Consider the following 14274-nt stretch of genomic DNA (forward strand, 5'->3'; position numbering starts at 1 on the left):
CAATGTATAATACCTGTATGGCGAAAAATACATCACATATAGCCCTTGAGGCTATATGGATGTATTTAACCCCTGCCAGATATCTAAAACTCCGGAGAAGAAGCCTGCCGAAAAGGGGGCGGGGCCTATTCTCCTCAGCACACAGCGCCATTTTCCCTCACAGAAAGGCTGGTGGGAAGGCTCCCATGATCTCCCCTGCACTGCACTACAGAAACAGGGTTAAAACAGAGAGGGGGGGCACTGATTTGGCGATATGTATATATATTAAAATGCTATAAAAGGAACACTTATATAAAGGTTGTCCCTGGATAATTATAGCGTTTTGGTGTGTGCTGGCAAACTCTCCCTCTGTCTCCCCAAAGGGCTAGTGGGTCCTGTCCTCTATCAGAGCATTCCCTATGTGTGTGCTGTATGTCGGTACGTGTGTGTCGACATGTATGAGGAAAATATTGGTGAGGAGGCGGAGCAAATTGCCTGTAATGGTGATGTCACTCTCTAGGGAGTCGACACCGGAATGGATGGCTTATTTATGGAAATTACGTGACAAGGTCAACACGCTGCAAGCCGGTTGACGACATGAGAGGGCCGGCGAACAAATTAGTATCTGTCCAGGCGTCTCAAACACCGTCAGGGGCTGTAAAATGCCCATTTACCTCAGTCGGTCGACACAGACCCAGACACGGACACTGATTTCAGTGTCGACGGTGAAGAAACAAACGTATTTTCTTTTAGGGCCACACGTTAAGGGCAATGAAGGAGGTGTTACATATTTCTGATACTCCAAGTACCACAAAAAAGGGTATTATGTGTGAGGTGAAAAAACTACCTGTAGTTTTTCCTGAATCAGATAAATTAAATGAAGTGTGTGATGATGCGTGGGTTTCCCCCGATAGAAAATTATTGGCGGTATACCCTTTCCCGCCAGAAGTTAAGGCGCGGTGGGAAACACCCCTCAGGGTGGATAAGGCGCTCACACGCTTATCAGAACAAGTGGCGGTACCATCTACGGATAGGGCCGTACTTAAGGAGCCAGCTGATAGGAGGCTGAAAAATATCCTAAAAAGTATACACACACATGCTGGTGTTATACTGCGACCAGCGATCGCCTCAGCCTGGATGTGCAGAGCTGAGGTGGCTTGGTCGGATTCCCTGACTAAAAATATTGATACCTTTGACAGGGACAGTATTTTATTGACTATAGAGCATTTAAAGGATGCATTTCTATATATGCGAGATGCGCAGAGGGATATTTGCACTCTGGCATCAAGAGTAAATGCGATGTCCATATCTGCAAGAAGATGTTTATGGACACGACAGTGGTCAGGTGATGCAGATTCCAAACGGCACAAAGATGTATTGCCGTATAAAGGGGAGGAGTTATTTGGGGTCGGTCCATGGGACCTGGTGGCCAGGGCAACTGCTGGAAAATCCACCGTTTTTTACCCTAAGTCACATCTCTGCAGAAAAAGACACCGTCTTTTCAGCCTCAGTCCTTTCGTCCCTATAAGAGTCATATCTGCCCAGGGATAGAGGAAAGGGAAGAAGACTGCAGCAGGCAGCCCATTCCCAGGAACAGAAGCCCTCCACCGCTTCTACCAAGTTCTCAGCATGACGCTGGGACCGTACAGGACCCCTGGATCCTACAAGTAGTATCCAAGGGGTACAGATTGGAATGTCGAGAGGTTTCCCCCCTCGCAGGTTCCTGTAGTCTGCTGTACCAATGTCTCCCTCCGACAGGGAGGCAGTATTGAAAACAATTCACAAGCTGTATTCCCAGCAGGTGATAATAAAATTACCCCTCCGACAACAAGGAAAGGGGTATTACTCCACACTATATGGTGGTACTGAAGGCTAGGTGAGACCTATTCTAAATCTGAAAAATTTGAACACTTGCAAGGGTTCAAATCCAGATGGAGTCACTCAGAGCAGTGATAGCAAAGAACAAGGGGACTATATGGTGTCCCGGGACATCAGGGATGCTTACCTCCATGTCCCAAAATTTGCCTTTTCTCACCAAGGGTACCTCAGGTTCGTGGTACAGAACTGTCACTATCAGTTTCAAGACGATGCCGTTGGATTGTCCAAGGCACCCCGGGTCCTTACCAAGGTAATGACCGAAAGGAGGATTCGTCTTCAAAGAAAATGGACGACCTCCTGATAAGAACAAGGTCCAGAGAACAGTTGGAGGTCGGAGTAGCACTATCTCAAGTAGTTCTACGACAGCACGGGTGGATTCTAAATATTCCAAAACCGCAGTTGTTCCGACGACGCGTCTGCTGGTCCTAGGGATGATTCTGGACACAGTCCAGGAAAAGGTGTTTCTCCCAGAGGAGAAAGCCAGGGAGTTATCCGAGCTAATCGGGATCCTCCTAAAACCAGGAAACGTGTCAGTGCATCATTGCACAAGAGTCCTGGTAAAAATGGTGGCTTATTACGAAGCGCTTCCATTCGGCAGATTTCACGCAAGAACTCTTCAGTGGGATCTGCTGGACAAATGGTCCGGATCGCATCTTCAGATGCATCAGCGGATAACCCTATATCCAAGGACAAGGGTGTCTCTCCTGTGGTGATTACAGAGTGCTCATCTTCTAGAGGGCCGCAGATTCGGCATTCAGGATTGGATGCTGGTGACCACGGAGGCCAGCCTGAGAGGCTGGGGAGCAGTCACACAAGGAGTGTGATCAAGTCTGGAGAATTCTCTCCACATAAATATACTGGAGCTAAGAGCAAATTTATAATGCTCTAAGCTTAGCAAGACCTCTGCTTCAAGGTCAGCCGGTATTGATCCAGTGGGATAACATCACGGCAGTCGCCCACGTAAACAGAAAGGGCGGCACAAGAAGCAGGAGGGCAGTGGCAAAACTGCAAGGATTTTTCGCTAGGCGGAAAATCATGTGATAGCACTGTCAGCAGTGTTCATTCCGGGAGTGGACGACTGGGAAGCAGACTTCCTCAGCAGGCACGACCTCCACCCGGGAGAGTGGGAACTTCATCGGGAAGTTTTCCGCATGATTGTGAACCGTTGGGAAAGACCAAAGGTGGACATGATGGCGTCCCGCCCGAACAAAAAATGGGACAGGTATTGCGCCAGGTCACGAGACCTTCAGGCGATAGCTGTGGACGTCCTGGTAACACCGTGGGTGTAACAGTCGGTGTATGTGTTCCCTCCTCTGCTTCTCATAACCAAGGTATTGAGAATTATAAGACATAGAGGAGTAAGAACTATACTCGTGGCTCCGGATTGGCCAAGAGGGACTTGGTAACCGGAACTTCAAGAGATGCTCACAGAGGACTAATGGCCTCGGGAGCTAAGAAGGGATTTGCTTTCAGCAAGTACCATGTCTGTTCCAAGAGGAACCGTGGCATCGGACTTTAAGAAAGGACCTGCTCCAGCAGGGACCTTGTCTGTTCCAAGACTTACCGCGACTGCGTTTGACGGCATGGCGGTTTGAACGCCGGATCCTAAGGGAAAAGGCATTCCGGAAGAGGTCATACCTACCCTGGTCAAAGCCAGGAAGGAGGTGACCGCACAACGTTATCACCACATGTGGTAAAAATATGTTGCGTGGGTGAGGCCAGGAAGGCCCCACGAAAAAATTTCAACTAGGTCGATTTCTGCACTTCCTGCAAACAGGAGTGTCTATGAGCCTCAAATTGGGGTCCATTAAGGTTCAAGTTTCGGCCCTATAGATTTTCTTCCAGAAAGAATTGGCTTCAGTTCCTGAAGTCCAGACGTTTGTCAAGGGAGTATTGCATATACAGCCCTTGTGTGCCTCCAGTGGCACCGTGGGATCTCAACGTAGTGTTGGGATTCCTCAAATCATATTGGTTTGAACCACTCAAATCTGTGGATTTGAAATATCTCACATGGAAAGTGACCATGCTGTTGGCCCTGGCCTCGGCCAGGCGATTGTCAAAATTGGCGGCTTTGTCTTACAAAAGCCCATATTTGATTTTCCATTCGGACAGGGCAGAACTGCGGACTCGTCCCCAGTTTCTTCCTAAGGTGGTGTCAGCGTTTCACCTGAAACAACCTATTGTGGTGCCTGCGGCTACTAGGGACTTGGAGGACTCCAAGTTGCTAGACGTTGTCAGGGCCCTGAAAATATATATATATATATATATATATATAATTCCAGGACGGCTGGAGTCAGAAAGTCTGACTTGCTGTTTATATTGTAGGCACCCAAAAAGCTGGGTGCTCCTGCTTCTAAGCAGACTATTGCTCGTTGGATTTGTAGTACAATTCAGCTTGCACATTCTGTGGCAGGCCTGCCACAGCCAAAATCTGTAAATGCCCATTCCACAAGGAAGGTGGGCTCATCTTGGGCGGCTGCCCGAGGGGTCTCGGCTTTACAACTTTGCCGAGCAGCTACTTGGTCAGGGGCAAACACGTTTGCAAAATTCTACAAATTTGATACCCTGGCTGAGGAGGACCTGGAGTTCTCTCATTCGGTGCTGCAGAGTCATCCGCACTCTCCCGCCCGTTTGGGAGCTTTGGTATAATCCCCATGGTCCTGACGGAGTCCCCAGCATCCACTAGGACGTTAGAGAAAATAAGATTTTACTTACCGATAAATCTATTTCTCATAGTCCGTAGTGGATGCTGAGCGCCCATCCCAAGTGCGGATTGTCTGCATTACTTGTACATAGTTATTGTTACAAAAAATCGGGTTATTATTGTTGTGAGCCATCTTTTTTTAGAGGCTACTTCATTGTTATCATACTGTTAACTGGGTTCAAATCACAAGTTGTACGGTGTGATTGGTGTGGCTGGTATGAGTCTTACCCGGGATTCAAGATCCTTCCTTATTGTGTACGCTCGTCCGGGCACAGTACCTAACTGAGGCTTGGAGGAGGGTCATAGGGGGAGGAGCCAGTACACACCATGTGATCCTAAAAGCTTGCTTTTGTGCCCTGTCTCCTGCGGAGCCGCTATTCCCCATGGTCCTGACGGAGTCCCCAGCATCCACTACGGACTATGAGAAATAGATTTATCGGTAAGTAAAATCTTATTTTTCCGCTAGGATCCGGCGTTCAACCGCCATGCCGTCAAACGCCGCCGCGGTAAGTCTTGGAACAGACAGGGCCCTTTTTGCAACAGGTCCTGTCTGAGAGGCAGAGGCCATGGGTCCTCTGTGAGCATTTCTTGCAGTTCCGGGTACCAAGTCCTTCATGGCCAATCCGGAACAATGAGTATTGTTCTCACTCCTCTTTTTCTTACAATTCTCAGCACCTTTGGTATGAGAGGAAGAGGAGGAAACACATAGACCGACTGGAACACCCACGGTGTTACTAGTGCGTCCACAGCTATCGCCTGAGGGTCCCTTGACCTGGCGCAATACCATTTTAGCTTTTTGTCGAGGCGGGACGCCATCATGTCCACCTGTGGCAGTTCCCGTCGATTTGCAATCTGCGTGAAGACTTCTTGGTGAAGTCCCCACTATCCCGGGTGGAGGTCGTGCCTGCTGAGGAAGTCTGCTTCCCAGTTGTCCACTCCCGGAATGAACACTGCTGACAGTGTGCTTACGTGATTCTCTGCCCAGCGAAGAATTCTGGTGGCTTCTACCATCGCCACCCTGCTCCTTGTGCCGCCTTGGCGGTTTACATGAGCCACTGCGGTGATATTGTCTGACTGGATCAGAACCGGTTGGTCGCGAAGCAGGGTCTTCGCTTGACTTAGGGCGTTGTATATGGCCCTTAGTTCCAGGATATTGATGTGAAGGCAAGTCTCCTGCCTTGACCACAGCCCTTGGAAATTTCTTCCCTGTGTGACTGCCCCCCACCCTCGGAGGCTTGCATCCGTGGTCACCAGGACCCAGTCCTGAATGCCGAATCTGCGACCTTCGAGAAGGTGAGCACTCTGCAGTCACCACAGGAGAGACACCCTTGCTCTGGGGGATAGGGTGATTAACCGATGCATCCGAAGATGTGATCCGGACCACTTGTCCAGTAAGTCCCATCGGAAGGTATGGAACCTGCCGAAAGGAATGGCCTCGTATGATGCCACCCTCCTTCTCAGGACTCGAGTGCAGTGATGCACTGACACCTGTTTTAGTTTTAATAGATTCCTGACCAGTGTCACGAGCTCCTGAGCTCTCTCTATCGGGAGATAAACCTTTTTCTGGTCAGTGTCTAGGATCATGCCTAGGAGAGGCAGATGAGCTGTAAGAACCAACTGCGACTTTGGAATATATAGAATCCAGCCGTGTTGCCGTTTCACTTCCGGAGAAAGCGATACGCTGTTCAGCAACTGCTCTCTTGATCTTGCTTTTATGAGGAGATCGTCCAAGTACGTGATAATAGTGACACCTTGCTTCCGCAGGAGCACCATCATTTCCGCCATTACCTTGGTGAATATTCTCAAGGCCGTGGAGAGACCAAACGGCAACGTTTGAAATTGGTAATGACCATCCCGTACCGCAATTCTGAGGTACGCCTGATGAGGTGGATAAATGGGGACATGAAGGAATGTATCCTTTATCTCCCGAGTCACCATAAAATCTCCCCCTTTCAGGCTTGCAATCACCGCTCTTAGCGATTCCAACTTGAACTTGAACCCTTTCAGGTATATGTTCAGGGATTTTAAATTCAATATGGGTCCGACCGAACCGTCTGGTTTCGGGACTACAACATGGTCGAATAATAACCCCCTCCTTGTTGAAGGAGGGGAACCTTGACCACCACCTGTTGAAGATACAATTTATGAATTGCAGTTAACACTGTTTCCCTCTCGTGGGGGGAAGCCGGCAGGGCCGTCGGTGAGGGAGCATCTTCTCAAAGTCCAGCTTGTATCCCTGAGACACTATCTATTGCCCAGGGATCTAACAGGGAGTGAACCCACTTGTGGCTGAACTTACGAAGGCGGGCCCCCACCGGGCCTAGCTCCGCCTGTGGAGCCCCAGCGACATGCGGTGGATTTTTGTAGAGGCCGGGGAGGACTTCTGTTCCTGGGAACTAGCTGTGTTGTGCAGCTTCTTTCCTCTGCCCCCGCCTCTGGCAAGAAAGGACGCACCTCGGACTTTCTTGTTTCTTTATTCGAAAGGCTGCATTTGATAATGTCATGCTTTCCTAGGCTGTGCAGGAATATAAGGCAAAATATCAGAATTACCAGCTATAGCTGTGGAGACCAGGTCCGAGAACCCTTCTCCACACAATCCTCAGCCTTCCACATGCCTCTTAAGTCGGCATCATCTGTCCATTGCATATTCTACAGGACACGTCAAGCAGAAATCGACATAGCTTTGACTCTAGGACCCAGTATACTCATGTCTCTTTGGGCATGTTTAATAAATATATATATACCTATCACTTAAGACAGCATCTTTAATATATATATATATATATATATATATATATATATATATGCACACTAGGGTCTCAATCTCTGCTGATAAGGTACCTGTCCACGCTGCCACAGCGCTATAAACCCATGCCGACACAATCGCCGGTCTGAGTAGTATACTAGAATGTGCACGCTATCTGCAGGATCCCTGAGAATAGCTAGTGCTACCTTCTGGGCAAACGGGACACCCTAGGGGAAGATTCCCATCACATCCTGGCCCTAGTGGGGAAAGGATACTGCTTGAGAATTTTTTGTGGGAAGCTGCAGTCTCTTGTCTGGAGTTTCCCGCTCTTTTTCCTCATGAGAGGAGGGAAATTTACCTCAGCTTTCTTCCCCTTAACATGTGTACCCTTGTGTCAGGGACAAATGAGTCATCAGTGATATGCAAATCATCTTTTATTACAATAATCATATATTGAATACCTTTCAGCCATCTTGGCTGTAACTTTGCATTATCGTAGTCGACACTGGAGTCAAACTCCGTGTCGATATCAGTGTTTATAATTTTGGATAGTGAGCATTGAGAGACTCTGAAGGTCTCTGTGACATAGGGACAGACAAGGGTAGATTTCCTGTCTGTTCTCTAATCTTTTGTGCAATAAATTCACCTCAGCTCTTACACATATCCAAACAGGTGTCGGCGTTATCGACGGAGACACCCTCTCACACACATATTTGCTCTATCTCCTCCTTAGGGGAGCCTTTTACCTCAGACATGTCGACACACACGTATCGACACACCACACACACAGGGGATGCTCTATTTGAAGACAGTTCCCCCACAAGGCCCTTTGGAGGGACAGAGAGAGAGTATGCTAGCACACACCCCAGCGCTATATGACCCAGGAATCACACAGTAACTTAGTGTTAACCCAGTAGCTGCTGTATATATTGTTTTTACGCCAAATTTATGTGCCCCCCCTCTCTTTTACACCCTCTCTATCGTGCAGGGGAGAGCCTGGGGAGCTTCCTCTCAGCGGGTCTGTGGAGAGAAAATGGCGCTGGTGAGTGCTGAGGAAGAAGGCCCCGCCCCCTCAGCGGCGGGCTTCTCCCGCGATTTTGTGTAAAATTAATGGCGGGGGCTCATGCATATAACAGTGTCCAACTGTATATATGCTGCTTTTGCCAGGAGGTACTTTATTGCTGCCCAGGGCGCCCCCCCCCTGCGCCCTGCACCCTACAGTGACCGGAGTGTGTGGGTGTAATGCGGGAGCAATGGCGCACAGCTGCAGTGCTGTGCGCTACCTCATGTGAAGACAGGAGTCTTCTGCCGCCGATTTCGATGTCTTCTTGCTTCTGCCGGCTTGTCTTCTGGCTCTGCGAGGGGGACGGCGGCGCGGCTCCGGGAACGGACGACAAGGTCAGGTCCTGTGTTCGATCCCTCTGGAGCTAATGGTGTCCAGTAGCCTAAGAAGCGCAACCTAGCCGCAGTTAGTAGGTTTGCTTCTCTCCCCTCAGTCCCTCGTAGCAGAGAGTCTGTTGCCAGCAGAAGCTCTCTGAAAATAAAAAACCTAACTAAAATACTTTCTTATTAGCAAGCTTAGGAGAGCCCACTAAAAGCACCCAGCTCTGGCCGGGCACAGATTCTAACTGAGGTCTGGAGGAGGGGCATAGAGGGAGGAGCCAGTGCACACCAGTAGTACTAAATCTTTCTTAGAGTGCCCAGTCTCCTGCGGAGCCCGTCTATTCCCCATGGTCCTTACGGAGTCCCCAGCATCCACTAGGACGTTAGAGAAAAGGAAATTGCCTTCCCTTTACTTTGTGTATGACCAACACCAATGAAGTGCCAGCTCTACCTAAAACAACCAAACAAATATCTGACTATGGCACATGTATGAATCCCCTGCAGGATGAGCTCTGTTTTTTTTTTTTTTTTTTATACATATAATGATATACACTTGTATATTGTTCTAATATTATATTTGTAAAAGCAGAGGAGTGTATGCCAGGAGTCATATGCTGACGCCAAGGTGGGCCTGCGTGCCAGATGCTATGGCCTATTTTTGGTCCCTATCTGGCCCTGCTAGAAGGTATTTGAGGTTAAAGGGCACCTGTTGACTACACAAAATTAAGGGAGTCACTGGTTCTCAGTAAATTTACCAGCTGCACCCTCATGGATGTAGGTGCTTCCTCAGCCTCTGCCTGGTCTCTACCATTGGTTTATAGTTTCCAGACAGTAACCAATCTCTGATCATCAGCTGCACAATGCATCTGTTCTTTGCTGATATTTGAGGTAAATTGTTAGATTAACAATGCTAATTTCCTATTTTTCCCCTACAGTGGATGCAATTCAAGACGGTAGCACAGCATTTTCAGAAAATACCACAGGCAACAACTCTTCTACTGAGGTTCCAGTGCGGTCCAGCATCTCAACCCCAACACAGGTGAAAGCCAGACGATCAAGCCTGGTGAGCATGAACAGTGAAATGTCGAGTTCTTCAGAAAGCTTGCCATCTGCAAAAATCGCTAACAGTAAGTTATGTCTTCCATTGTTCCATACTGTACATGGGAATGCAGGCTACAAATAGATATTGTTTAATGGCATAGTTCCCATAATTTTTTAAAGAGAAGTATGCAAAATATAACCTCTGGAAACACAAAAATGCCTTTGAACTAGTTTACACAGGACCAAGCTTTCCAATATCTAAATGAGAACAGGCACTTAAATTATTGCTGAACTTGGTTTTACCACTAGTCCCTAATTCAACCAGCATGTGGTTTAAGGACACATACTGTAGTTTATCTGTATCACTCCAATGTGCCTCTTGACCAGTACTAGCAGCAGAAATGCCCCGCCCCCTAACCCCCCAGATCACATTTCTCTCCGCTCGTGTTATGTTATAAACCCTGTGGGCATACACAGTAGTTTTAAATAAAGGTTCCCCCAGTACATATTATACTAATTATTGCAGTTATATTACACAATGTGGTCAGATCACCTCATGGCTTATAGTAGTGCCCTCAATTCACTTTATGAAACGCAGTAGTGTCCCCCAATTCCCAATATGCCACACAGTAGTCCACTCAATTCATATTATACGACACAGTATTTACACAAAAGTGCCCCCAATTTACATTCTGACACATAGTAGAGCCTCTATTCACATTATGCCATACAGTAGTGCCCCCAATACACATTATGCCACAGAGTAGCGTCCCCAATTTACATTATGCCACATAGTAGTACCCTCTGTTCACATTATGCCACACAGTAGTACCCTCAATTCACATTATGCCACAAGTAGTGCATCCGATTCACATTGTGCCACAAGTAGTGCCTCCCCATTCACATTATGTCAGAGTATGGCCCCCAAATCACATTATGCCACAGAGTAGTCTGGAATTTACATTATGCCACACAGTAGTGTCCTGATTCACACTATGCCACACAGTAGTGCACCCAGTTCACATTATGACACATAGTAGTGTTCTCAGTTCCCATTGTACCACATAGTTGTGCATTTCCCATTCACAGTAACCACATTCCTGTTTCCCATTCTCAGGGGGGGGGGGGGCACTTGAAAGTATCTACAGCGTGTTTCTAACCACATAGGAGGGGGATGTGCAGCTCAAACCTCTGTCATCTGTGGGTTTTGCGCCAGTTCTCCTTGAAAGCTTGAACCCCAGTACATATGTTTCCCTATAAGCCTCCTGTCACTGGGCCTGCTCCACAAATTAGCAATAGATACTATAAGCAGTGTATTAGCAATTAGCACAAAATAAGAAGGCTATTTTTACATTTTTGCCCACTCCAGTATACAATTAATTTCTGCAAACTTAAGTGCAGTTAATAGATGGACAACTTTTTTGATGTCACCTTAGTTGGAAATCTGCATGTGTAAGGTTATCTTGGTGGCTAATCAAAAAAAGTTCCCTGTGACTTGTCGGTTCATGAATTAATCTGCGCACACCAACATTTCTTGTGCAATAAAGTTTATATGTCAGGACATCTACTTGTGCTGCGATCGAACATCAGAGTCAAACTATTTTTCAGCATGTGCCATATCTTGGAGAGAGCTCTAGTACCAACCAAACAGTTAGGAGCTGATTGGCTGCTTCGTTATCACCTTCCACTTATCACTGCTTTATTATTTCTCCAGGCTTAATACATCTGCCCCAGTATCTGATATGGTCATTTATGTAACATATTAATTGATGTTTTCTAACATTGATTCAGTAATGTGAGATGAGAGGATAGATTGGTAGCATAGGAAAGGGACAAGATCATTAGTACAGGAAAGGTATTAATAGAGAACGGAAATAATTTTATGTGGAGAGAACTATGTATACAGTAGGTTACACTGAACATTTTTCAGAGTGATCATTATTTTTTTACACAATTTTCTCATAGCTTCTAACATTCTCCACTCCTCCAGTAATTTTGCAATTACTCCAAATAGCTACATGCAGATCAGGTGTGCTGTCCTTTTTTCCCCCAGTCCACCCATTTGATCTATGAATGCACCACAGAATGCATTACGGCTTTTGATTTGGTTCCACACTGACAGTGCACTAATGTAAAAATACTAATGATGTTCACAAATATACAGTGCCTTGCTAAAGTATTCACTCCCCTTGGCTTTTTACCTATACACTGTATTACTATATTACAAACTAATTTAATTTTTTTTTTAATCTGAATTTTATGTGATGGATATGCACAAAATAGTCTAAGTTGGTGAAGTGAAATGAGAAAAATGTATATACATTTTTTTTTATAAATACAAATTTGAAAATTGGCATGTACATACAGTATGTATTCACCCCCTTTGCTATGAAGCCCCTCAAAAGTTCTGGAGCAACCAATTACCTTCAGAAGTTACATAATTAGTGAAATGAAGTCCACCTGTGTGCAATCTAAGTGTCACATGATCTGTCAGTATAAAAATACCTTTTCTGAAAGGACCCAGAGGCTGCAACACCACTAAGCAAGAGGCATCACACTATGAAGACCAAGGAGCTTTCCAAACAAGTCAGGGACAAAGTTGTTGAGAAGTACAAGTCAGGGTTGGGTTATAAAAAATATCCAAATATCCAGAGCACCATCAAATCCATCATCTTCAAATGTAAAAAATATGGTACCACAACAAACCTGCCAAGAGAGGGCCGGCCACCAAAACTCACAGACCGGGCAAGGAGGGCATTAATCAGAGAGGCAGCACAGAGACCAAAGGTAACCCTGAAGGAGCTGCAGAGTTCCACAGCAGAGACTGGTGTATCTGCGCATGTGACCACAATAAGCCATACACTCCATAGAGCAGGGCTTTATGGAACAGTGGCCAGAAAAAAGCCATTACTTAGTGTTAAAAATAAGAAGGCACGTTTTGAGTTTGCCAAAAGGCATGTGGACGACTCCCCAAATGTATGGAGGAAGGTGCTCTGGTCAGATGAAACTAAAATTGAACTTTTCGGCCACCAAGGAAAACGCTTTGTCTGGCACATACCCAACACATCCCATCACCCTAAGAACACCATCCCCATAGTGAAACATGGTGGTGGCAGCATCATGCTGTGAGGATGTTTTTCAGCAGCAAGGACTGGGAAACTATTTTGTGTCGAGGGAAAGATGGATGGTGCTAAATACAGGGATATTCTTGAGCAAAACCTGTTTCAGTCTGCCCATGATTTGAGACTGGGACGGAGGTTCACCTTCCAGCAGGACAATGGCCCGAAGCATACTGCTAAAGCAACACTCGAGTGGTTTGAGGGGAAACCTTTAAATGTATTGGAATGGCCTGGTCAAAGCCCAGATCTCAATCCAATTGAGAATCTGTGGTCAGACTTGAAGATTGCTGTTCACAAGCGGAAATCATCCAACATGAAGGAGCTGGAGCAGTTTTGCCTCGAGGAATGGGCAAAAATCCCATTAGCAAGCTCATAGAGACTTAGCCAAACCGACTTGCAGCTGTATTTGCCGCAAAAGGTGGCTCTACAAAGTACTGACTTTAGGGGGGTGAATGGTTACGCACGCTGAAGTTTTCTGTTATTTTATCCTATTTGTTGTTTGCTTCACAATAAAATAAAAACATTTTCAAAGTTGTAGGCATGTTCTGTGAATGAAATTATGCAAACCTTCAAACAATCCATTTTAATTCCAGGTTGTGAGGCAACAAAACATGAAAAATGCAAAGGGGGGTGAATACTTTAGCAAGGCACTGTAAATTGAAAAGATTCAAGAGTTTATCAGAACTGAAGGAATCTGAGATAAGAGCTGTATGTTAAAATAGCATACAGTATTTATGCTTATACGCTGCATCAAAGGCAAGATGGGTATGCCGTCATATTCTCCAAATCCATAATGTCAACATTAGGAGGTCGAATGTTAATATGCCGACATCTAAATATGTGGACATCACAACAATGTTGGCACTTCTGCAAAAAACATGACATGGAGAAAATATAAAGATATGACATACCAACATAATGAAACCGTCGACATTAGGGTCTCCTTTAGGGTTAGGCTACAAACTGCTCACCATTTTACATTTCAGTGTTATACTGAAAATCAACATGATGAACATGTCGACGTGCTGTCTGCCAACATGTCTTTATTCTCAAGTCGACATTAAGACATGGTGAATGTCCACGAAATAAACAGAACACCTCAAAATGTTTCCAGCTCTGCAAAAATCGCCTATGTGCTAAGTTTAAGTCAGCATATTTATACCTAGATACATTACACCCAACAAGATCATAAACACAAGAAAAATGCGTCTCTGTACAGGTCTGCTGCAGTGCACAGTCTATGTGAGGACACCCTTAAGCTGGGTAGACACCAAGGCGACTTAACGGTCGACTGCCTATTGCGCCAGCTTGTCTGCTGATTCAGCTAAGTATACACACTTAGCACTGGATGTGTCGTCCTGATGTCAGGCATTTGAATTTGCCTATCCAGCTTTGACGTAAGTTCCTCCAGCAAGTGTTCAGAC

The 14274-nt window shown here is 46.1% G+C and overlaps 1 protein-coding gene across 1 annotated transcript in view; it reads left to right on the forward strand.

Annotated features, from left to right (window-relative positions):
- Positions 1–14274, forward strand: part of PITPNM3 (PITPNM family member 3) — a 1226694-nt gene that overhangs the window by 1178484 nt on the left and 33936 nt on the right. Inside the window, exon 11 of the mRNA XM_063956002.1 lies at positions 9626–9817. Coding sequence (XP_063812072.1) covers positions 9626–9817 — 192 coding nt within the window. The remainder of the gene's footprint in view (positions 1–9625; positions 9818–14274) is intronic.

The sequence above is a fragment of the Pseudophryne corroboree genome, chromosome 2, assembly GCF_028390025.1.
Source record: "Pseudophryne corroboree isolate aPseCor3 chromosome 2, aPseCor3.hap2, whole genome shotgun sequence".
NCBI classification, from domain to species: domain Eukaryota; kingdom Metazoa; phylum Chordata; class Amphibia; order Anura; family Myobatrachidae; genus Pseudophryne; species Pseudophryne corroboree.